Here is a 25,627-nt window from a genome sequence, read left to right on the forward strand (position 1 = left end):
TGTTTTTCTCTTTCTTTGTATTCAACATTATTTATTGAGGAAGCTCATGTACCCAACATTACTTATTCAGTCCTTCTATGCACGAGGCACTGAGGTCTTCTGGATAAAGCAGTAAACAAGATGTGTTCCTGAGTATACACTAGAAGGCATGTACTTCTAGAAGGGGTTCCAGAACTTGTACTCTAGAAAAAACATGGAACATTTCCTGAATTTGTGTGCCATTCTTGCACAAAATCCACGCTAATCTTTGTCTCATTCCAATTTTAGTACACGTGATGAACTGAGCATTATGATTATTTTCTTAAATAACCACAGAAGAATTGAAATGTTACTGAAGGCTAACTGATGGCTGCAATCTATTGGAAAGATTTCCTTCTTATTAACCTGAACTCCCGACCGTAAGACTATATGGAGAAGGAATATGGAAGAAACAATATTGCATACACCAACATGGAATACAAACCACAAAAAGAGACAAGCATAAATTTTCACAGTCCTCTGGTGATTTTTAAAACATGGCTACTGGAATCTTTCTACTTTGGCTCACCTGACTTAGCTCCTCCAGGTTTGCAAAAAGTCTCCATAAATCCACATCCAGGAGATATTCATGAGTCTGTAGATATTTTAATGTATTCATGAAGATCTTAAAGAAATAAAACACACATCACTTTTTGCTTTTCAATTTTGGTATTTGCCCTTTGCAAGAACATTAAACATAAACCTCCTGAGTATAATTTTACAAAACAACTTAGAGATCAGTATTTTCAATGGTTAGGAATTGTGCTAAACACAAATGATGACATTTAAGCTCCATAGAACATATGGGAAATGTGCTCTTCTGTATGAAGTAGTCGTTGCTGTGAGAGCCCCACCAATATTCCTGTAGAACATAATTTGTTCAAGCAGGCTTTCTCTCTTCCCAGTGCCAGAGAAATCTCCAAGGTTCTCTTCTTGCCAGCAGTACTTACTTGAGACTAAAACAACATTCATTCTCAGTTTTTATTTATTCCTTTCTCTACAAAAGACTTAAATGTCCTTTACTTTCAGGAAATTGAAAAGAGAACTAATGAGTGAATATCTGATAACTTGTAAGATGTTTAGATTTTTATAAAGCCATTAAATATTGATGAAACATTAAGAGAGGCTTTATGTTACTGTTACTTGATGTTTTCCTACAATAGGAAAACTACAGCAAGTCAAGAAAAAAACTACAATCCTCACAGATAACCTGTCCCTCATTCAATAAACTAAAGAGAGATCAATTTATTGAAATAGGAACACTCTGTATCAATAAGATGAAGCATTCGGAGGGACCAAATAAGTTAGGAATTACAGGTATGAAAAGATTGGGCTTTAGATCACCAATGTTTTCCAATTCCTATTTCTATATTACTTAATCAATGCAGTAAACGGTTCTTGAACTTGCATCAGAATCATTTAGAGGCCTTGTTAAACCAGAGATTAGCAGGCCCTACCCCAAGCCTTTCTGATTCAGTAGGTCTCTGATGAGATATGAGAATATGGATTTCTAACAAGTTCCCAAGTGATTCTGATGCTTTTGGTTCAGGGACTACACTTTGAGAACCACTGATTTAGAGCTTCCCGCAATCTAGGCAGCACCGTTGTCTGGAAGTCTGTCTATATCTAAGCATTTAAAACACATAGCGGTAAGAAACAGAAACCATGACTTCAGATAAATTGGAGACATTTAGAAGAAATCATCTTTGTGCTATAAGATTCTTTGCTTTAACTGTTTACAATAGCCAAGACATGGAAGCAACCTAGATGTCCATCAGCAGATGAATGGATAAGAAAGCTGTGGTACATATACACAATGGAGTATTACTCAGCCATTAAAAAGAATTCATTTGAATCAGTTCTAACGAGGTGGATGAAACTGGAGCCTATTATACATAGCGAAATAAGTCAGAAGAAAAACACCAATACAGTATATTAACGCATATATATGGAATTTAGAAAGATGGTAACGATGACCCTATATGCGAGACAGCAACAGAGACACAGATGTAAAGAACAGACTTTTGGACTCTGTGGGAGAAGGCGAGGGTGGGATGATTTGAGAGAATAGCATTGAAACATGTATTTTATCATATGTGAAACAGATCGCCAGTCCAGGTTTGATGCATGAGACAGCGTGCTCAGGGCTGCTGCACTGGGATGATCCTGAGGGATGGATGGGGAGGGAGGGTCAGGGCGGAACACATGTACACCCATGGCTGATTCATGTTAATGTATGGCAAAAACCACCACAATATTGTAAAGTAATTAGCCTCCAATTAAAATAAACTAAAAAAAAATTCTTTGCTTTATAGAATTTTTTGCCATTTAAGAAAAATATTGAGTCTTTCAGTGAATTTGAGTTACAAAATTCCAATTTACAAGCAACTTTGGGAAATTTATATTGATTGTGTAAAGGGAGGTACTCATATACTCTAAACACCAGGGAGGGGGGTTGAAAATAAACACTAATTGAGCTTCTTTTCAACAGAAAATGCTAATTTAAAAAGCTTATGTAGTTGACAGTGGGACAGAAGTTCCGTTTTGTTTATTAGGGCAAAGGAAGGCAGTGGAGCTCATGAGGTGAGTGCTCTGCAGTGAACATCTACTGGTTCCCACTCAGCCCCAGTGCTCCCCCTAACATTATCCCAGTTGTCACCTCAGTGTCTGCCCTTCCTCATTCCTTGAATGTGATCCCTTAAGACAATGAGCACCCTCCTTCCTTAACACGGTAGCTGGTTCAACAGTGTGCATGTGACTCAGACCAGTGCAAACTGAACGAAAATCAAGACTCTGGCTATGAATGTTAAGAAAATAGATTTCTGTCTCTTTCTTTCCCTCCCTCCCCTTTCTATTTCTTACTCTCTCCAGAGCCTCCAGGACCACAGCCACTCTGTGACTATAACAGAAGCTGGCCATAGGATGAAGCTCAGACCATGGAAGGCAGGCATGAGAGACGAAAAGAAATTCTGTCCTTGATTTTGAGCCCCTTGATCAAACCAACCTTGTATTCGCTCTCACCTCTGGGCTTTATGGTTACATGGGTCAATAATATACAGTCTTAGTTAACTAGTTTTCTATATCCTAACTGAAACAATCTCCAAGTTTCAACTTTCTAAGTGTCTTTCCTATTTACATTTTGCTGGTAAAGTACTTGGCAACGACTGACACAATAAACATTACAGTAAATAACTAACATTTGTATAGCACTTGAGAGATTTCTGGTCATCAGAATGATCATATCTTATGGTATTGTTATCCCTCTTGTAGCTTAGAGCAGGAATAACAAAAGACATGCTGTGGGATAAATCAGGTCTGCTGCCCATTTTTGTAAATAAGATATTATTTTAACACAGCCACATACATTTCTTTACAAATTATTTATAGCTTCTTTTGTACTGCAACGCAAGAGCTGAGTAGTTGCAATAAAGACCACATGGTTGGCAAAGCCCAAAATATTTACTATCTGGACCTTGACAGAAAGAATCTTCTGTTTTATGAAATGGAAGACTAGACTTTAAGTTCACAAGGCAAGTCAGAGGCAGACCAGGACTTGAACTCATGTCTCCCAACACAGTGCCTTTCCCTGGGTATGAGAGATGCCAGGACTTGAAAGTGCTTATGGGCAGAGGCAACCTTGGGAGCAATGTGGTCCATCCTCCCCTGTGGTCTTAGAAGGCATTTCCTCCCTTTCTATCCCTTGCCCTGTGCTTCTTCTACAAGGAGTTCTCTGCTCAGAGCCTCCCCAGACCAGGACCAGTGCACTGTACAACTTCAGGGGCACTGTTTTCATGATAGACATCATGAACACACTGTATAATCCAAGCCCCTTGTGTTACACATGGATGGTTGTCCTGGAAATCTCTGACTGTGGCTCCATGGCAGACAAAGCGTCTGGCACTGAACATAAGGGAGTAAAAGAGCCCAAAGAGCAAGCTGACCAGAGAGGGAATGGCTGCCTTGAGGGTGGCTGTGAGCTCCCTGACCCAGAATAGTGTGCAAACACAGGGTGCGCATCAGGCAGAAGAGAGTCAGACATCACACGGACAGCTGGACCAGTTTACTGAGAAGGTCTCACCCAATCCTCAGAGTCTATGTTTAAGAAAAGAATGGAGAGAAACCAAGTTGCAGATAATCAAAGATAAATAAAATTTCCTTAGGATCCCCTGAAAGAGGGGAGCCTCCCACCTTTCTTCAGCATGGAAAAAAGAAACAAGTCCCCAAAGAACCAATGTTTTCCATCTAACAAAAATTAAAGCCAGCATTACCATCTTAAGAACTAATAAATGGTCCAAAAAATAAGTGCATTCACTCGTGAAGAGCTCCCACACGGCCTCTTGTTGCTTTCTCAAGTCTAATTGATTAGTAGGAAGTTTCTGATGCATTTCCACGACTTCATTCCAGGTCTTATCCTGTATGTGGGAGAAAAAGGGAGAACAAAACGTTTCCACCTTGATGGGTTGACCTGTTGTCCTTTCTTGGACGTGTAGTGCAACAGAAACAAGCAATCTCCCAAATCATGATTTCCCATTGCAAGCCCCAGGCACCCCTCTGGATGAAAGTGAAAAAGTGAAGTGTTAGTTGCTCAGTCCTGTCTGACCTTTTGGGATCCCATGGACTGCAATCTACCAGGTTCCTATGACCATGGAATTCTCCAACTGGAGTAAGCACACATTCCCTTCTTCAGGGAATCTTTTCAACTCAGGGATTGATCTTCCTGACCCAGGGATTGAACCCGGGTCTCCTGCATTGCAGGCAGATTTACTGTCTGCGTCACCAGGAAGCCCATCCCTCGGGGTAGAGTTACCCAAACCACAGTTCTCTCTGCACGACTTTGGGATATCAATTCCTCCCATGCATGGGATGGACATGTTATTTACAGTTTAAAAAGAATCCCAAACCCAGAACTGGGAAATCTGATCCAGGTTCCACTAGTAACACTTGCTGAAATTAACTACTGAAGAATCATGAAATGAGAGTTTAAAGAGACCATCAGGAATTGTCTTATAAAAACCAGCTTATTTGTCAAATGAGGAAATGAAGGCCTAGTGAGAAGAGCTGTAACATTTGTATAGGACTTCTTGGTCTACAAAGTACTCTCATGTCCATTACTTTATTTAAGATAAAATGACTTTCCCGAGGTTTCAATGTGCTTTACAGAGAGCAGACCTCCTTCTACCCCAGTCTGGGCTTCTCTCAGGCACTTTGCTATTCTTATGAACAATGCAATAATCTGACATCTTATAATACTGACGAAAACAAAAAAAGAAGCCACACAGAAAGCAAATCAGGAGATACCTTCAGGGTGTGGAACTCATAGTCCCTGAAGTCTGTAATCTTCAAAGAGGACAGGCAGTCTTCCAGATCAGATATATGCTTGTTCTTGTCTTTGCCCTGCTAAGAGATTGTAAAGAACAGGATTTTCAAACTTGAATTCTTTTAGTGATACGTCTCTGGTAGCTTCAGCATCTTTATTTCACGGTCCCACATGTAGGAGATCAGGCTGCGCATTTTGTCTATGAACCACTAACAGGTGAAAAGCCGTTTCTGAGCCAGAGTCTGATCCACAGGAGTTCAGAATGTCAGACATGAAGGAGAAAGGCTGGTGAACATGGCTGATCCAAACCTCTCATTTTTACTAAAAAAAAAAAAAAAAAAACCAGAGCCACAAAAGCAGAACAGCCATATAGCAATTAGATGGATTTCTGTCTAGTGTGCACCCTGCAAAAGTTAGTCCTTCACAGTCTAACTTTTCTGATGGACTTTACCATCAGAAGGGGCCTTGGAGATCTTAGTTCAACCCCTCATTTAGCAGATGACTAAATAAAGTCCAGAGTATTAAAGCAACTTCCCAATACAGTAATTCTCAGCTGGAGAATACCACGATATGCTAGAAACTCTAGTTTCCTTAGATTGGAACACCTACTTATTTTTTGTTATAATTTTTATTTTAAATAATATTAGTTAAAAGAATCAGGTTCAAAGGTAATATACGGTTGCTGTAGAAAACTGAGGAACAAAACCACAAAGAAAAGCAAAGTTACCTGTAATCTCCACTGACTCCCCCCACCCCCAGGTAATTATTGAAAACATTTTTCTATGTAGAGGATCATGTCATCTGCAAATAGTGAGAGTTTTACTTCTTCTTTTCCAATTTGGATTCCTTTTATTTCTTTTTCTGCTCTGATTGCTGTAGCCAAAACTTCCAAAACTATGTTGAATAGTAATGGTGAAAGTGGGCACCCTTGTCTTGTTCCTGACTTTAGAGAAATGCTTTCAATTTTCACCATTGAGGATAATGTTTGCTGTGGGTTTTGTCATATATAGCTTTTATTATGTTGAGGTATGTTCCTTCTATTCCTGCTTTCTGGAGAGTTTTTATCATAAATGGGTGTTGAATTTTGTCAAAGGCTTTCTCTGCATCTATTGAGATAATCATATGGTTTTTGTTTTCAATTTGTTAATGTGGTGTATTACATTGATTAACGGATATTGAAGAATCCTTGCATCCCTGGGATAAAGCCCACTTGGTCATGGTGTATGATCTTTTTAATGTGTTGTTGGATTCTGATTGCTAGAATTTTGTTTAGGATTTTTGCATCTATGTTCATCAGTGATATTGGCCTATAGTTTTCTTTTTGTGGCATCTTTGTCAGGTTTTGGTATTAGGGTGATGGTGGCCTCATAGAATGAGTTTGGAAGTTTACCTTCCTCTGCAATTTTCTGGAAAGAGTTTGAGCAGGATAGGTGTTAGCTCTTCTCTAAAGCAAAGCCGTCTGGACCTGGGCTTTTGTTTGCTGGAAGATTTTTGATTACAGTTTCAATTTCCATGCTTGTGATGGGTCTGTTAAGGTTTTCTAAAAAGTTTTGGAAAGTTGTACTTTTCTAAGAATTTGTCCATTTCTTCCTCGTTGTCCATTTTATTGGCATATAATTGTTGATAATAGTCTCTTATGATCCTTTGTATTTCTATGTTGTCTGTTGTGATCTCTCCACTGTCATTTCTAATTTTATTGATTTGATTTTTTCTCCTTTGTTTCTTGATGAGTCTGGCTAATGGTTTGTCAATTTTATTTATCCTTTCAAAGAACCAGCTTTTGGCTTTGTTGATTTTTGCTATGGTCTCTTTTGTTTCTTTTGCATTTATTTCTGCTCTAATTTTAAGATTTCTTTCCTTCTACTAACCCTGGGGTTCTTCATTTCTTCCTTTTCTAGTTGTTTGAGGTGTAGAGTTAGGTTATTTATTTGACTTTTTTCTTGTTTCTTGAGGTGTGCCTGTATTGCTATGAACTTTCCCTTAGGACTGCTTTTACTGTGTCCCACAGGTTTTGGGTTGTTGTGTTTTCATTTTATTCGTTTCTATGCAAATTTTGATTTCTTTTTGATTTCTTCTGTGATTTGTTGGTTATTCAGCAGCGTGTTGTTCAGCCTCCATATGTTGGAATTTTTAATAGTTTTTTCTCCTGTAATTGAGATCTAATCTTACTGCATTGTGGTCAGAAAAGATGCTTGGAATGATTTCTATTTTTTGAATTTACAAGGTAGCTTTATGGCCCAGGATGTGATCTATCCTGGAGAAGGTTCCTGCGCTTGAGAAAAAGGTGAAATTCATTGTTTTGGGATGAAATGTCCTATAGATATCAATTAGGTCTAACTGGTCTATTGTATCGTTTAAAGTTTGTGTTTCCTTATTAATTTTCTGTTTAGTTGATCTATCCATAGGTGTGAGTGGGGTATTAAAGTCTCCCACTATTATTGTGTTATTGTTAATTTCTCCTTTCATAAGCATTTGTCTTACATACTGCGGTGCTCCCGTGTTGGGTGCATATATATTTATAATTGTTATATCTTCTTCTTGGATTGATCCTTTGATCATTTCATCGCAGCACTGTTCATCGCAGCACTGTTTATAATAGCCAGGACATGGAAGCAACCTAGATGTCCATCAGCAGATGAATGGATAAGAAAGCTGTGGTACATATACACAATGGAGTATTACTCAGCCATTAAAAGAATACATTTGAATCAGTTCTAATGAGGTGGATGAAACTGGAGACTATTAACAGAGTGAAGTAAGCCAGAAGGAAAAACATAAATACAGTATACTAAGCATGTATATGGAATTTAGAAAGATGGTGATAACCCTGCGAGACAGCAAAAGAGACACTGATGTATAGAACAGTCTTATGGACTCTGTGGGAGAGGGTGGGAAGATTTGGGAGAATGTCATTGAAACATGTGAAATGTCATGTATGAAACAGATGCCAGTCCAGGTTCAGTGCCGATGCTGGATGCTTGGGGCTGGTGGCTGGGAAGGCCCAGGGGATGGTATGGGGAGGTTGGGAGGAGGAGGGTTCAGGATGGGGAGCATGTGATTTTTTTAAAAAATAAAATTAAAAAAAAAAAAAAGAAAACATTTTTCTTATTGTATTTACAATTAATTTTTAATGGTATCACATTCATATATCCTTTTGAAACTTACTCTGTTGTGACTTTTTAATTTTTCTGCTCTTGCAACATCATGAATTACTCATTTTAAGAGTTCATTTTAGCAACTAAACCAAGAAGAAGCTATCAAATAACAATGTGAGGCTCTCCAAAGTCAACTTGGCTGCCTTTCAGACAAATGTTTATCACAAACAACATTTTAACTTGCTGTATTGCTTCAGGGTGCATGATGCTGGTGGACATCATTCAACTTTAGGTAAAGGAGCCAGAGAAGGAAGGCTTATCTGCTATTGTGGGGATGTAGCTCCCTGTGTGTCGGAAAGACAATCCTATAATAATTTCAGAAAGTGCTAAAGGGCCATGGCTGAATTCTCTGCTAGGGTTATGGCACCAAAAGAAGAAACTTATTAGAGACTTATTAACTTCATAGTAGCAGAGAAATCTTGGAGCTGGTTGGGGACCTCCTACAGCAATTGGGACATGTGCCTTTTGTTGATGTCTGAAACCATAGTGACTGCATGTTGTGGAAATTAAAAATCAGCAGTCAGTTGGAAAATAAGGAAGCTGAGGCAATGGAAGATGCATTGGACATGGGGAACGTGGGCGCCAGCCCTCTACCTTGAAGAACACTCACTGTGGCTTTCTAAGGATCTGACCAACCTCCTGACCAAAGTGCTTGGTGGATATGATAGTGAGAAAGGAAGGGACAGTCCTCTCAAAGGAAACATTAACTCTTTAGAGTTACAGACCCATTGCTGGAAGCTGTACTCCTTCCACTATGGTGGCACTGGCTTCTGGTGGAGAGGCAATGAGAAGATATTAAAGGTATTTGAGAGAACATAGAAGATAAAGAAAATAAGTCAAGGTTAATTCTCAGGGCTTGAATTTAATAACTAAGAGGTGGGGGGACTTTCAAGATGGTGGAGGAATAAGACAGGGAGATCAACTTCCTCCCCACAAATACATCAAAAATACATCTGCATGTGGATCAACTCATATAGAATACATTCTGAATGCTGGTAGGAGATCCTTGACTTCCAAAAAGGCAAGCCAATTTTCTCAGAACGAGGTAGGGCAAAAGATAAAGATTTAAAAAAAAAAAAAAAAGGATTTTGGGACAGGGACCAGCACCCTGGGGAGGGAGACTGAAGGAGGAAAAGTTCCAACATGTTCAGAAACCCCCTCATGGGTGAGGACAAGGGGGAGTTTTGGAACCTCAGAGAGGAACAAAGCAACAGGTGGTCAGAAGGCAAAACAGAGAGAATTCACCACAGAGTTCGTTGCCAAACAGCACTTCCCAGCTGAGACGTGGCTTACACTCATGCCCACTGCTGTGAGTGGGGGCTGGGTGCTCAGGCTTCCAGGAAGAGCACCAGTGTTGACTGCTCTGAAGATATTCTGAGAAGGCTAGTATGACACAGCTGAGGCAGTCCAGGTGAAAGACTGTGCCTCTCAGAGAGGCAAGAGATTGTTGCAGCCGGGAGCCTCTGACTCCTTGCACTGGCGGATTGCAGGAACTCACCTTCAAAAATGATACAGGTGGGATGAGCAACAGCTGTGAGTTGCCCAACCCCTGAGGGAGATACATACAGAAGAACCGTACAAAAAAGGTCTTAATGACCCAGATAACCATGATGGTGTAATCACTTCCCTACAGCCAGATATCCTTGAGTGTGAAGTCAAATGGGCCTTAGGAAGCATTACTACAAAGACAGTGGAAGTGATGGAATTTCAACTGGGCTATTTCAAATCCTAAAAGATGATGCTGTTAAAGTGCTGTGCTCAGTCTGCCACAAATTTGGGAAACTCAGCAATGGCTAAAGGACTGGAAAAGGTCACTCTTCATTCCAATCCCAAAGAAGGGCAATGCCAAAGAATGTTCAAACTACCATACAATTGCACTCATTTCACGTGTTAGTAAGGTAATGCTCAAAATCCTTCAGGCTAGACTTCAACAATATGTGAACCAAGACCTTCCAGAAGTACAACCTGGATTTAGAAAAGGCATAAGAATCAGAGATCAATTTACCAACATTTGTTGGATGGTAGAAAAAGCAAAGGAATTCCAAAAAAAAATCTACTTCTGCTTCATTGACTATGCTACAGCCTTTGCTTGTGTAGATTACAACAAACCATGGAAAAGTCTTAGAGATGGAAATAGCAGACCATCTAATCTGCCTCCTGAGAAACTTGTATGCAGGACAGGAAGCAACAGTTAGAACTGGACATGGTTATTTAGCTTATAAGCAGAGTACATCATACAAAATGCCAGGCTGGATGAAGCTCAAGCTGGAATGAAGACTGCTGGGAGAAATATCAACAACCTCAGATATGCAGATGATACCACTCTAATGGCAGAAACTGAAGAGGAACTCAAGAACCTCTTGATGAGGGTGAAAGAGGAGAGTGAAAAACTGGCTTGAAATTCAACATTCAAAAAAACTAAAATAATGGCATCCAGTCCCATCACTTCATGGCAAATAGATGAGGAAACAATGGAAACAGTGACACACAGGGCTTGGGCTCCAAAATTACTGCAGATGGTGACTGAAACCATGAAATTAAAATATGGTTGCTCCTTGGAAGAAAAGCTATGACAAATCTAGACAGCATATTCAGAAGCAGAGACATCACTTGGCCGACACCAGTCCATACGGTCAAAGGTATGGTTTTTCTAGTACTCATATATGGATGTGAGAGCTGGACCATAAAGAAGGCTGAGCACCCAAGAACTGATGCTTTCGAACTGTGGTGTTGGAGAAGACCCTTGAGAGTCCCTTGGACAGCAAGGAGATCCAACCAGTCAATCCTACAGAAAATCAACCCTGAATATTCATTGGAAGGACTGATGCTGAAGCTCCAATACTTTGGCTACTTGATATGAAAAGCCGTCTCACTGGAAAAGACCCTGATGCTGGGAAAGATTGAGGGAAAGAAGAGAAGGGGGTGACAGAGGTTGAGATGGTTAGATGGCATTACCGACTCAATGAACATGAGTTTGAGCAAACTTTGGGAGACAGTGAAGGACAGGAAAGCCTTGTGTGATGCAGCTAATGGGGTAGCAAAGAGTCGGACAACTTAGTGACTGAACAAGAGGTAGATATGCCTGGCCAAAGCCACCACCAACACCAGTGAGCACCAGTGGCAGAACTAGACGCAGCTGCAGATTATGATCCCAGAGTGGGGAAGGCAAGCCAACTGGCCACTGCCAAAGGCAAGGAGAAGGCCTGAGGCAGGGGACAAAATACTGCTGCTGTGGTCCCAACGCTAGAGGTAGCAGCTGTCATCAGGCTGTGAGCCGGCACAGGTTACAACCCATACCTTCCTGGGAGCCTATGCAACTTAGCTCTACTGAGAGACACAAGACCTGAGGCCAATTCCTCTGGGAGAGGGCACGACCCACCTCAGACTGTGGAAACTTCCCATAGGCCTTGGCTGCAGTAGGCACTCCCCATCTGAGGCTTCCAAAGCCCTTCTTCCCAGCCCGACTGAGAAAGTGAGTCTTAATGAGCTGCTACTTCTGCCCCCTCTGGTCTAGGTGGGGAAGACACTTGAGGGTGGCCTACAAACAGAGGTGGGCCCCAAACCAAAGTGGAGCACCAGAGGCTGTGTGAATAAAAAAGAGGAGGGGAATTCACTCCTGTGGCCATAGGTGCAGCAGATTAAATCTCTATTAGCCTGAGACTCTGGACTTTAGGGGCAATTGTGGATTTGGGGAGCAACAGGTGAGAGTTAGGCCAGATCTGAGTCTGAGCTGACCCCACAGCATCCACAGCAGGTTCAGAGACTTTCTGAGCACTACTGGAGGACTTTCGGAGTAAGCAGAGTGTGGAGAGGGCAATGGAGGGCTCAGGAGGACATTCTTCTTACTCCACTCTCTCCTTTTGTATTGTAATGTTGTTCTTTATCATTCCTTTACTTTTTACTTTTTTACTTTTTCCTTTTTAAAAAGCATCTTATTTTAAAATAAACTTACTTTTTTCCTATTTTTACAGTACTCTTTAGTTATACTGCATTTCTCCCCCATTTTTGATTTTGTCTTTTTGTAGTCTAGTTTTTAGTATTCATTCTCATTTATAGATTTCTTTATTGGCTTGACTGTTCTCTTTGTTTTTGACTCCTGTTTTTGTTCTTTTTTCTCTATTTTCTCTCTTCTCAAGTCTGTGAGTTTCTTTGGGTGTTCTTGGTTGGTGAGTGTTGCTTTCACCAACTGTCTTGGAGTTTTGTCTTCTATGTGGCCTGTGAAGTCTTGGTGCTACAGTAAGAGGTCATGCTTGAATCTCCAAGTTGGAAGACCCGAGTCCAGGACTTTGGACCACCAGAGAATCCCCAACTCCATGAGACATTATTTGGCAAGAGTTCTCCCAAAGGCCTTTATCTCAACACTAAGACCAGGTCCCACCCAAAAGCCAGTAAGCTTCAGTGCCAGATGCCTCAATGCCAACCCTTCAGCAAAACAGGAATATAACCCTGCCCGTTAGGAGACAGGCTGCCAAAAGCCACACCAAGCCCAGAGACACCCCAAACACACTGCTGGACAAAACACTGCCCTTCAGAGACAAGATTCAGTTCCATCCACCAGATCACAGGTACAAGTCCCCTCAATCAGGAAACCTTCACAAGGCACTGGTCCAATGCCACCCACTGGGGGCAGGTTTCACAAATAGGAACTATGACCTTCCAGCCTGTAGAAAGGAGACGCCAAACACAGCAAACTACACAAAATAAAAAGACAGAGAAACATGCAGCAGATGAAGGAACATGGTAAAAACCCACAAGACCAAACAAATGAAGAGGAAACAGGCAGTCTACCTGAAAAAGAATTCAGAGTAATGATAGTAAAGATGGCCCCAAATCTTGAAAATAAAATGGAGGCACAGATAAATAGAATGAAGGCATGGATCAAGAAGATATAAGAAATGTTTAACAAGGACCTTCAATGAGAAGAACAATAAGAAAGTCTTCTTAAGGGAACAATGCAAAGAAAGAGGGAAAAACAATAGAATGGGAAAGACTAGAGATCTCCTCAAGAAATTAGAGATACCAAGGGAACATTTCATGCAAAGATGGGCACAATAAAAGACAGAAATGGGACGGAACTAACAGAAGCAGAAGATATTAAGCAGAAGGGCCAAGAATACACAGAAGAACCATACAAAAAGGTCCTAATGACCCAGACAACCACGAAGGTGTGGTCACTCACTTAGAGCCAGACATCCTAGGAGAATGAAGTGAAGTAGGCTTTAGGAAGCTTTACTAGAAACAAAGTTAGTGGAGGTAACAGAATTCCAGCTGAGTTATTTCAAATGCTAAAAGATGATGCTATTAAAGTGCTACACTCAATACACCAGCAAATTTAGAAAACTCAGCAGTGGCCATAGGGCTGGAAAAGGTCAGTGTTCATTTCAATTCCAAAGAAGAACAATGTCAAAGAATGTTCAAACTACTGCACAATTGTGCTTATTTCACATGCTAGTAAGATACTGGTCAAAATTCTTCAAGCTAGGCTTCAACAGTATGTGAACTGAGAACTTCCAGATATACAAGCTGGATTTAGAAAAGGCACAGGTATCAGATATCAAATTTCCAACATCCACTGGATCATAGAAAAAAGGACTTTCAGAAAAACATCTCCTTCTGCTTTATTAACTATGTCACAGCCTTTGACTGTGTGTATCACAACAAACTGTGGAAAATTCTTCAAGAGATGGGAATACCAGACCACCTGACCTGCCTCCTGAGAAATCTGTATGCAGGCCAAGAAGCAATAGTTAGAACTGGACATGGAACAACAGATTGGTTCCAAATCAGGAAAGGAGTATGTCAAGGCTGTATATTGTCACCCTGCTTATTTAACTTCTATGCAGAGGATATCATGCAAAATGCCAGGCTGGATGAAGCTCAAGTTGGAACCAAGATTTCCAGGAGAAATATCAACAACCTCAGATATGCAGATGACACTACCCTAATAAGCAAAAAGAGAAGAGGAACTCAAGAACCCCTTGATGAAAGTGAAAGAGGAGAGTGAAAAAGCTGGCTTAAAACTCAACATTCAAAAAACTAAGATCATGGCATCCTGTCCCATCACTTCATGGCAAATAGATGGGGAAACAATGAAAGCAGTGACAGACTTTATTTTCTTGGGCTCCAAAATCACTGCAGATGATGACTGCAGCCATGAAATTAAAAGATGTTTGCTCCTTGGAAGGAAAGCTATGGCAAACCTAGACAGCATATTAAAAACCAGAGACATTACTTTTCCAACAAAGATTGGTATGGTCAAAGCTATGGTTTTTCCAGTAGTCATGTATGGATGTGAGAGTTGGACCATAAAGAAGGCTGAGTGATGAAGAATTGATGCTTTTGAATTGTGGTGTTGGAGAAGACTCTTGAGAGTCCCTTGGACTGCAAGGAGATCCCACCAGTCCATTCTAAAGGAACTCAGTCCTGAATGTTCATGGAAAGAATGATGATGAAGCTGAAGTTCCAATATTTTGTCACCTGATGGGAAGAGCTGACTCATTAGAAAAGACCCTGATGCTGGGAAAGATTGAAGGCAGGAGGAGAAGGGGACGACAGAGGATGATATGGTTGGATGACATCATTGACTCAATGGACATGAGTTTACGCAAGGTCTGGGAGATGGTGAAAGACAGGGAAGCCTGGCCTGCTGCAGTTGATGGGGTCACAAAGAGTAAGACAAAACTGAGTAAATGAACAAGAACAACAGAAGAAAAAGAGGAAAACAAAGGGTCTGAGAAAATATTTGAGGAGACTATAGTTGAAAACTTCCCTAACATGGGAAAGGAAGTAGCCACCCAAGTTCAGGAAGTCCAGAGAGTCCCATACAGAATGAACTCAAATAGAAATATGCTAAGACATATTAATCAAACTAATGATAGTTAAATACAAAAAATATTAAAAGCAGCAAGGTAAAAGCAAAAAATAATATATAAGGGGATCCCCATAAGGCTAATCACTGATCTTGCAACAGAAATTCTGCAGGCCATAAGGGAATGGCAGGATATACTGAAGATGATGAAAGGAAAAAACTTACAACCAAGATTACTGTATCCAGCAAGGATCTCATTCAGTTTTAAAGGAAAAATCAAAAGCTTTATAGATAAGCAAAAATTAAGAGAATTCAACACCACCAAATTAGCTTTACAACAAATCTTAAAGGAGCTTCTCTAGACAGGAAACACAAGAGGAACAAAAAGCCTATAAAAACAAACCCAAAACAGAAAAGTAAAAGGTAACAGGATCATACATATCAATAATTACCTTAAACGAAAATGGACTAAATGCTTCAAGCAAAAGATACAGACTGGCTGAATGGATACAAAAACTAGACCCTATATATTCTGTCTACAAGGGACCCACTTTAGACCTAGGGACATGTACAGACTGAAAGTGAGGGACTGGAAAAAGGTATTCCATGCAAAGAGAAATCGAAAGAAAGAGGGAGTAACAATACTCATATCAGATAAAATAGACTTCAAAACGAAGACCATTACAAGAGATAAGAAGGACACTACATAATGATCAAGGGATCAATTGAATAAGACATAAAAATTATATATGCACCCAACATAGGAGCACCTCAATACATAAGGCAAATGCTAACAACTATTAAAGGGAAAATTGACAATAACACAATAATAGTGGGGGACTTTAACACCCCACTCACACCAATGAACAGATCATCCAGAGAGAAAATTAATAAGGAAACACAAACTTTAAATGATATATTGGACCAGTTGAACCTAATTGGTATCTACAGGGCATTTCAATCCAAAACAGGAGATTTCACTTTTTTCCCAAGTACACATGGAACATTCTCCAGGATAGATCACGTCTTGGGTCATAAATAAAGCCTTGGTAACTTAAAAAAAAAACTGGAATCATTTCAAGCATCTTTTCTGACCACAATGCTGTGAGGCTGTGTTTATCAACTACAGGGGGGAAAAAAAAAACTAAAAAACACAAACAGATGGAGAGTAAACAATACGCTTTTGAATAACCAAGAGGCCACTGAAGAAATCAAAGAGGAATGACAAAGGGAAAGCATGACAACTCAAAACCTATGGGATGCAGTAAAAGCAGTGCTAAGTGGGAAGTTTACAGCAATACAAGCCTACCTCAAGAAACAAGAGAAACGCCAAAAAAAAAAAAAAAAAATCTAATCTTATAGCTAAAGCAACTAGAAAGAGAACAAAGCTCCCAAAGGTAGAAGGAAAGACATCATAAAGATCAGAGCAGAAATAAGTGAAAAAGAAAGAGACAACAGCAAAGATCAATAAAACTAAAAGCGAGTTCTTTGAGAAGATAAAAATAATCGACAAACTATTAGCCAGACTCATCAAGAAAAAAAAAGAAGACTCAAATCAATAAAACTGGAAATAAAAAAGGAGAAGTTACAATAGACAATACAAAGATACAAAGGATCATAAGAGCAACTATATGCCAATAAAATGGACAACCTAGTAGAAATGGACAAATTCTTAGAAAAGTATAATCTGACAAAACTAGGCCAGGAAGAAATAGAAAACATGAACAGATCAATCGCAAGCATGGAAATAGAAATGGTAATCAAAAATTTTCCAACAAACAAAAGCCCAGGATCAGATGGCTTCACAGGTGAATTCTACCCAAAGTTTAGAGAAGAGGTAACACCTATCTTGCCCAAACTCTTCCAGAAAATTGCAGAGTAAGGAAGACTCCCAAATTCATTCTATGAGGCCACCTTTACCCTCATACCAAAACCAGACAACAATAACACAAAAAAAGAAAATTATATGCCAATATCACTGGTGAACACAGATGCAAAAATCCTCAACAAAATTCTAACAAAAAGAATCCAACAACACATTAAAAGGATCACGCATCATGATCAAGTGGGATTTACCGCAGAGATGCAAGGATTCTTCAACATATGCAAATCAATCAATGTGATACACCATATTAACAAACTGAAAGATAAAAACCATATGATCATCTCAATAGATACAGAGAAAGCTTTTGATAAAATTCAACAATTTTATCATTCAAAATTCAAAAATTCAAAATTTTACCATTTATGATAAAAACTCTCCAGAAAGTAGGCACAGAAGGAACATACCTCAACATAATAAAGGCCATAAACAACAAACTCACAGAAAACATTTATTCTCAGTGGTGAAAAACTGAAAGCATTAACTCTAAGAACAGGAACAAGACAAGGGTGCCCACTCTAAACATTACTATTCAACCTAGTTTTGGAAGTCTTAGCCATAGCAACCAAAGAAAAGGAAAGAAAAGGAATGCAGACTGGAAAAGAAAAAGTAAAACTCTGTTTTCAGATAACATGATACTATACATAGAAAGCCCTAAAGATGCCATGAAAAAATTATTAGAGCTAATGAATGAATACAGTAAAGCTGCAGGATATAAAATTAATACACAGAAATCCTTTGCATTTCTACACACTAACGAAAAATCGGAAAGAGAAATTAAGGAAACAATCCCATTCAACATTATAACAAAAAGAGTAAAATATCTAGGAATAAACCTATCTAAAGAGACAAAAGACCTCTATTGCAGAGAACTATAATACACTGATGAAAGAAATTAAACATGACACAGATGGAGATACACCATGCTCTTGGATTGGAAGAATCAATATTGCAAAAATGACTATACTATCCAAAGCAATGTACAGATTCAATGCAATCATTTTCAAACTACCAATGGTATTTTTCACAGAAGTAGAACAATAAATTTCAATCTGTAAGGAAACATCAAAGACCCTGAATAGCTAAAGCAATCCTGAGAAAGAAAAAATAAAACTAGAGGAATCAATCTTCCTTGCTTCAGACAATACTATGAAGCTACAGTCATCAAGACAGTATGGTACTGGCACAAAAACAGAAATATAGACCAATGGAACAAGATAGACAGCCCAGAGATAAACCCATGCACCTATGGGCACCTTATCTTTGACTAAAGAGGCAAGAATATATAATGGGGGAAAGACAGCCTCTTCAGTAAGTGGTGCTGGGAAGACTGGACAGATATATGTAAAAATATGAAAATAGAACACTTCCTAACACCTTACACAAAAATAAACTGGAAATGGATTAAGGACTTAAATGTAAGGCCAGAAACTATAAAGCTCTTAGAGGAAAACAGAGGCAGTACACTCTTTGACATAAATCACAGCAAGATTCCCTTTGACCTACCTCCTTGAGTAATGGAAATAAAAACAAAAACAAATGGAACCTAATGAAACTTAAAAGCTTTTGCACAGCAAGGGAAACAATAGACAAGATTAAAAGACAACCCTCAAGATGAGAGAAGGAAATGGCAACCCACTCCGGTATTCTTGTCTGGGAAATCCCACAGACAGAAGAGCTTGGCAGGCTACGATCAATGGGGTCACCAAGATTCGGACACGACTGAGTACTAGAGAATTCAGAATGGGAGAAAATAATGGTATATGAAACAACTGACAAAGGATTAATCTCCAAAATATACAAGCAGCTCATATAGTGCAATATCAGGAAAAAAAAAAAGCAAACCCAGCCCAATCAAAAACAGGCAGAAGACCTTAACAGACATTTCTCCAAAGAAGACATACAGATAGCCAATAAACACATGAAGACACTGAATATCACTAATTACTAGAGAAATGCAAATCAAAACTACCTTACACCAATCAGAATGCCCATCATCCAAAAATCTACAAACAGTAAATGCTAGAAAGGATGTGCAAGAAGAGGGAACCCTCTTGCACTGTTGGTGGGAAAGTAAATTGATACAGCCACTATATGTAACAGTATGGGAGATTCCATATTGACGTATGGAGAACAGCATAGAAATTTCTTAAAAAACTAGGAATAAAACTACTATATGACCCAGCAATCCCACTACTGGGCATATACTCTGAGAAAACCATAATTGAAAAAGACACATGTACCCCAAAGTTCACAGCAGCACTATTTATAATAGGTAGGGCAGAGAAGCAACCTAGATGTCCACTGACAGATGAATGGATAAAGAAGATGTGGTACATATACACAACGGAATATGACTCAGTCATAAAAAGGAAACAAATTTGAGTCAGTTTTAGTGAACTGGATGAACCTAGAGCCTGTTATACAGAGTGAAGTCAGAAAGAGAAAAAATATCATATATTAACACATATACATGGAATCTAGAAAAATGGTACTGATGAACCTACTGGCAGGCAAGAATGTAGATGCAGATACAGATAATTGACTTGTGGACACAGTGGGGGAAGGAGAGAGCAGAACAAATGGGGAAAGCAGCTCAGACACATATACACTACCATGTTTAAAATAGACATCTGGTGAGAAGCTGCTACATAACACAGGTAACCCAGCCAGACGGTCTGTGATGACCCAGAGGGGTGGGGTCAGGGGAGGGGAAGGGGGCTCAAGAGGCAGGAGGCATATGCACAATTATGGCTGATTAGCATTGTACTACAGAAACCATCACAACATCATAAAGCAATTTTCCTCCAATTAAAAAATAACTAAGAGGTAGGTGGAATGAAAGTTTGTAGCAGACACTGGTGATATGGAACTGGAATAAATTGATATATAGTCAGCCCTCAGTATCCTAGGGGGAATGGTTTTAGGACCTCTTCAGATATCAAAATGCACAGATGCTAAAGTCCCTTATATAAAATGTATTTTCATATAGTCTACACACATCCTCTCATATACTTTAAATCACCTCTAAAGTGAAAGTTGCTCAGTCGTGTCTGACTCTTTCTGACCCCATGGACTATACAGTCCATGGAATTTTCCAGGCCAGAATACTGGAGCGGGTAGCCTTTCCCTTCTCCAGGGGATCTTCCCAACCCAGGTACTGAACCCAGGTCTCCCACATTGCAGATTTTTTATCAACTGAGCCACAAGGGAAGCCCACTAGACTACTAATACCTGCTGCTGCTGCTGCTAAGTCGCTTCAGTCGTGTCCGACTCTGTGCGACCCCAGAGAGGGCAGCCCACCAGGCTCCCCCGTACCTGGGATTCTCCAGGCAAGAACGCTGGAGTGGGTTGCCATTTCCTTCTCCAATGCATGAAAGTGAAAAGTGAAAGTGAAGTCGCTCAGTCGTATCAGACTCTAGCGACCCCATGGACTGCAGCCTACCAGGCTCCTCCATCCATGGGATTTTCTAGGCAAAAGTACTGGAGTGGGGTACCATTGCCTTCTCCAACTTATACCTAACACAATGCAAATAGTATGTATACTGTTGTTGCTGCATGGTAAATTCAAGTTTTGCTTTTTGGAAATTTCTGGAGTATTTTTTTCCAAATATTTTTTATTTGCAGTTGGTTGAATTCAAGGATACAGAACCTACAGACACAGAGGGTTGACTGTATGTGAATATGTGGATTTTCTGGTGGTTGGCTTGAATTGGTGAGGAGAGAAGAGGTCTTTGAGAGCTATGAGGAGGAGGAGGAGGGAGGGGTACCCAGGTCTGGTCATGGGCCCCACAGCCGGAGCAACAGTTTGGTACTGGGGCTAAAACGGATTCAGAGCCGTACTGCCGGGGGCTGCTCAGAGACATCCCCACTGTCACTTACGAGCTGTGTGATCTCAGGCAAGCTATTCAAACCTCTCTGAACCTCAGTTTCCCCATTTGCAAAATGGGGGTGATAATGTTATCTACCTTGTTGGTTTGTTGTGAGAATTAATGAGCTAACATATGTAAACTATGAAATACCTAAACAGGAATATGTAAACAGAAACACTACCTTATAACATGGTAAAAATTATATATGTGCTTACTTTTATTACAAATGCTGTTACTGATGGTTGGGAAGAAATGAAGGAGAGAAGAAAGAAAGGTAATGAAAGGAAATACCTGTGATAGACTGGGGAAATACATTACAATATGGTTGATGTGGATTATCATTTATATAGATATGAATTGCCCAATAAAAAAGGCTAAAAAGATGGAGGCTGCTACTAAGTCACTTCAGTCGTGTCCAACTCTGTGCAACCCCATAGACAGCAGCCCACCAGGCTCCCCCGTCCCTGGGATTCTCCAGGCAAGAACACTGGAGTGGGTGGCCATTTCCTTCTCCAGCGCATGAAAGTGAAAAGTGAAAGTGAAGTCGCTCAGTCGTGTCCGACCCTCAGCGACCCCATGGACTGCAGCCTACCAGGCTCCTCTGTCCATGGGATTTTCCAGGCAAGAGTACTGGAGTGGGGTGCCATTGCCTTCTCCGGAAAGATGGAGGAGTAAACACTAATTTTAAGGAGACCAGATATTGTGTACCTTTAAAAGTAGGCCTTTAGGAAATGAATTTCCCTCCATTACTGACTGAGAACATTTGCTGAAACATTTTGTCATTTCACTGATTGGTCTCTGTGTATCTCCACCTCTGCCTACCCACCTCCAACACTGTGCAAGCCATTTATCTAATTTTTTGCCAATTTACAGGTCAGTCTGACCTTCTCAATTGTAAGCTAAGAATGAGCATCTTGGCATCTTATATACCTAGTCCAGTATGTGGCACATACAGCTATCCAATACATGTGGAACAAATCACTTTATGGGGAAAAAACAGATGCATCATAAAAACTTGTAGGTATATCCCTTCCTTAGGTAAGTCTTTTCTTCTGAAAGCACAATCTAGCTCCCTGCTCTGGAGGAGCCCTCAGGACAGCTGATGGGAGATGCCCCTTCCTCTCACCTTAGAGAAGGAAATGGCAACCCACTCCAGTGTCCTTGCTGGAGAATCCTATAGACAGAGGAGTCTGGTGGGCTACAGTCCAGGGGATTGCAAAGAGTCAGACATGACTGCAAGCATGCTGAGACTCCAGACCTGACTGACAGCTGACTCTGCTTTCATTTAAATAAGCAAGGATCCCAGGAGAGGCAGCACCACAGGCCCTGCCTCAGACCTGCCAGGAAAACAGTCATATCTCATCCCTAAAGAGGGGCAAAATGAGAATGACTGGTGAGCAACAGCCCTGGTGACAAATTATAGTTTTACTAATAGTTTATGATTTTCAACTTGTGATGTTTAGACTGTGTCCCTATGGACTGAATGTTTCTGTTCCCCTAATATTCATATATTTAAAGCCCAAACCCCTCAGTGGTATTTGCAGGTGAAACTGTTGGGAGGTAATTAGGTTTAGATGAGGTCATGAGGGTAGGGCCCTCACGGTGACATTAGTATCCGTATAAGAAGAGGAAGAGACACCAGAGCTCTCTCTCCACATGTGAAGACACTGTGGAGCAGGCCATCTGGAAGCCAGGAAAAGAACTCTCACCAGAACCTAACCATGTGGCACTCCGATCTGGGACTTCCCAGCCTCCATAGATGTGAGAAATAAATATTAGCAGTTTCAGCCACCTGGCCTGTGGTATTTTACAGTGGCCCAAAGTGACTGAAACACTCACACAAACTTTTTCCCCTTGAAAAAATAACGTGAAAGTCACTCATATACTTGATTATGAGAACAAGTAGTGTTCCAAACCCTGGTTACAAATGATGCTCTCAAAAATATGGCCAATACTGATTTTTTGCAGATGTACCCAGTGCTGGGATACACTTGAGATGCATTATTTATTTGTCACAACCACCCTATGAGGCTGGTACTATTACCCTCTGCTTTTTTTTTTTTTTCTTTCTTAAACAGGGAAGGACTTGCAGCTGAGGGAAATGAATTCATTTGGCCAAGGTCACAGAGCAGTAAGTGGAGCAGCTGGGATTGAAATCTCAGAGAGCCTTTAACTTAGCTATGGTACTTAAAAAAAATATCAAGGTATATGCATCCATAGAACCTCCAAGTTAGATGTCAGCAACTGATGGCAAACTGATTGGAGAGGCCACGCGAGCAGATTTTTTTTTTTTTTAACACAAAGAGGTGCAGTAACTACTCATAAGGCCCTCCTGGTGCTGCTGGCTGTGGTGTGTAGGTGTTGTGGGGTGAACACAGTCAGTTCCTCTCCTTCCTCCTCATTCCAGGAGTGAGGAACCCTCCTTCCCTCTGTCCTTAGCATGTTGGCAGGGAAGGTTTCACTGTGGCCAGCTCACGTCCTAGGCAGGAAAGAATCAGGCACCGCTGATTTTCAATTTATAACTCTTCAATAATTGAGAGCACCAGGAATTAAAGAAAATCCACTAGGATTAATCCAACTGGCTTTCCCAGAAATAGTCTGTATCTGTAGAATCTGTTTCTGTAATATCTCATTAACTTTTCAATGTTCCCAATATGCTCGACACTGACTGCAAACTGGGGCATACGCTTGTGCAAGTTTTCTCCATCAAGTGAGCTGTTTCCTACGCTGTGTCAAGTTATAAATTTGGAGCTGTAAGGCATCACGATATCAGGACTGCTTTGTTTTCTTGCAGAGCTCATTAACCACTGGCAATTAGCACTGTATCACTGCACCAAGTGGCATCACTTGGCAAGTCCTGCAGCCACTACTACAAATGTGATGATATAAACTTCACGTGCCATCTGCTGTCACAAGAAGATGAAGTGCGATGAAGAAGCTTTTCAGACATTCCTTCATTTCCCAGCTACTGGAAGCTTAATTAAAGCAAAAATGACAATTGCTCAATACTCACCACTCCTCTCTTGGAGAAAGGCCATCTTGGCTTTTTGGACTCTGGTGGGTGAAGAAATTAGAGAAGATATGTTAGTACTTTGAGGAACTAGTGACAGATCAAGGCAGGGCTTTACAAAACCCGCTTTTCCAAAGGAGCCAAACAGAATTTTTCCTGCTTTAATTCTCCTTCTCTTGAGAATGCACAGAATGAATATTTATATTTATGCAGCTGAGTGAATGAAATGATGCTGCAATGGAAAGGCTGGTGTTCTGTTCTACCTTCTGGTGATACTGTCCTGTTTCAGCCTCTTTTCCCCCTACCGTTCAAGGAGAAATCTATAAAATGCAATAAAATGCTGCATAATTAATTTTAGACAGAGTTATAGGACTTTGGGGCTGAAAGGGCTTCATTTTAACACTGGAAACCACCCTAGCATATAATCCCCAGGTGTGGATGAGTGCAGACTCCTGAAATAGGGGGACATCAACATATTACCGATCTTTAGATTAGGGCCTTATTGTCTCTACTGGACATCATCCACATAGTCCTTAGGAGTCGCCTTAAATTGCTAAGTCATTCAGTAACACATTCTTTTGATGATCAGGAAATAAAGAGATTAGATTGTGGATTCTTGATTTTTATGTCATTTTCATTAATTTTTAATGCAACCCAGAAAAGGCTGGGAGTCATCTCTCAAGTTTAGGTGAGATGTTCTGATAATTCCACACGCAAAATGGATGTCTTAAAGGTTTGTCTCTGTTTCTACTAATTCATCAGGAGATTCTGCATAATATTAATACTTCCATCAGATGAAAGCATTTACCAAAAGAGTGTGCTTGAGGGACTTTTCCCACTGGAACCCTGGAATCCAACCAATTATTTTGCTCATTCTGACCGCCTTATTGATCTTTTTAAAGAGGAGATTAGGTGGAACCCTCCTTAGAAACAAATCTGCTTTACCACTCTCAGCTTTCAAACATCTGGTGGTGAATTATGATGTCCAAATTGAACTGCGATAATTGGGGTCTCTGGAGAAGCACCACATGAGACCATGGTTTGGGAACATGAGGACTCTGTTCTAAACTCCTGGAGATGAGGGCATGGAGGGATACGGTGAAGAATGCTGCATATCTTTCATTATGTGGCATCTACTGGGATGCCAGGCACACCTGCCTAGCAAAGAACAAAGAATATCATGTAGCAGTTGTGACCTTGTTCCTCAGCACAGTGGATCTCAACCTTTAGCTGGCAAAAGAATCACCTGGGGGGCTTATTAAAAAGCATACTGCTGGGCCCCATTCCCAGAGTTTCTGGTTCAGAAGGTCTGGCATAGGACCCCAGAATTTTTCAGACAACACTGAAGCTCTTCATCTGGGAAGTACTGCTTTAGCTGTTACCCAGTTTAGAGCACTTGCAAAGCATTACAGAACATGGTCTAACTCCTAAGGCTACACTGTGGTTAGAACTAGCTTTAATGTCAAGGGGCCTGGCCTTGAGTCCCTGGAGTCCACTGAATCCCTTTTTGTGTGTTCATTTGGGTGGCTGTATCCTATGAGACAGATGGTCACTTGGATTGTTGT

General features: G+C 40.4%; 1 protein-coding gene and 1 pseudogene across 2 annotated transcripts in view; both read right to left on the reverse strand.

Moving 5' to 3' along the window:
- PLEKHG7 (pleckstrin homology and RhoGEF domain containing G7) overlaps positions 1-25,627 on the reverse strand; it is a 93,338-nt gene that overhangs the window by 37,346 nt on the left and 30,365 nt on the right. For both annotated transcript variants that reach the window (XM_005905883.2, XM_070370928.1), the window contains exons 6-9: positions 24,066-24,106; positions 5,317-5,415; positions 4,287-4,430; positions 548-643 (exon numbers count right to left, since the gene is read on the reverse strand). In XM_005905883.2, coding sequence (XP_005905945.2) covers positions 548-643; positions 4,287-4,430; positions 5,317-5,415; positions 24,066-24,106 — 380 coding nt within the window. The remainder of the gene's footprint in view (positions 1-547; positions 644-4,286; positions 4,431-5,316; positions 5,416-24,065; positions 24,107-25,627) is intronic.
- On the reverse strand, positions 188-288 carry LOC138988029 (U6 spliceosomal RNA; annotated as a pseudogene).

Source organism: Bos mutus, chromosome 5 (genome assembly GCF_027580195.1).
Source record: "Bos mutus isolate GX-2022 chromosome 5, NWIPB_WYAK_1.1, whole genome shotgun sequence".
Classification (NCBI taxonomy): domain Eukaryota; kingdom Metazoa; phylum Chordata; class Mammalia; order Artiodactyla; family Bovidae; genus Bos; species Bos mutus.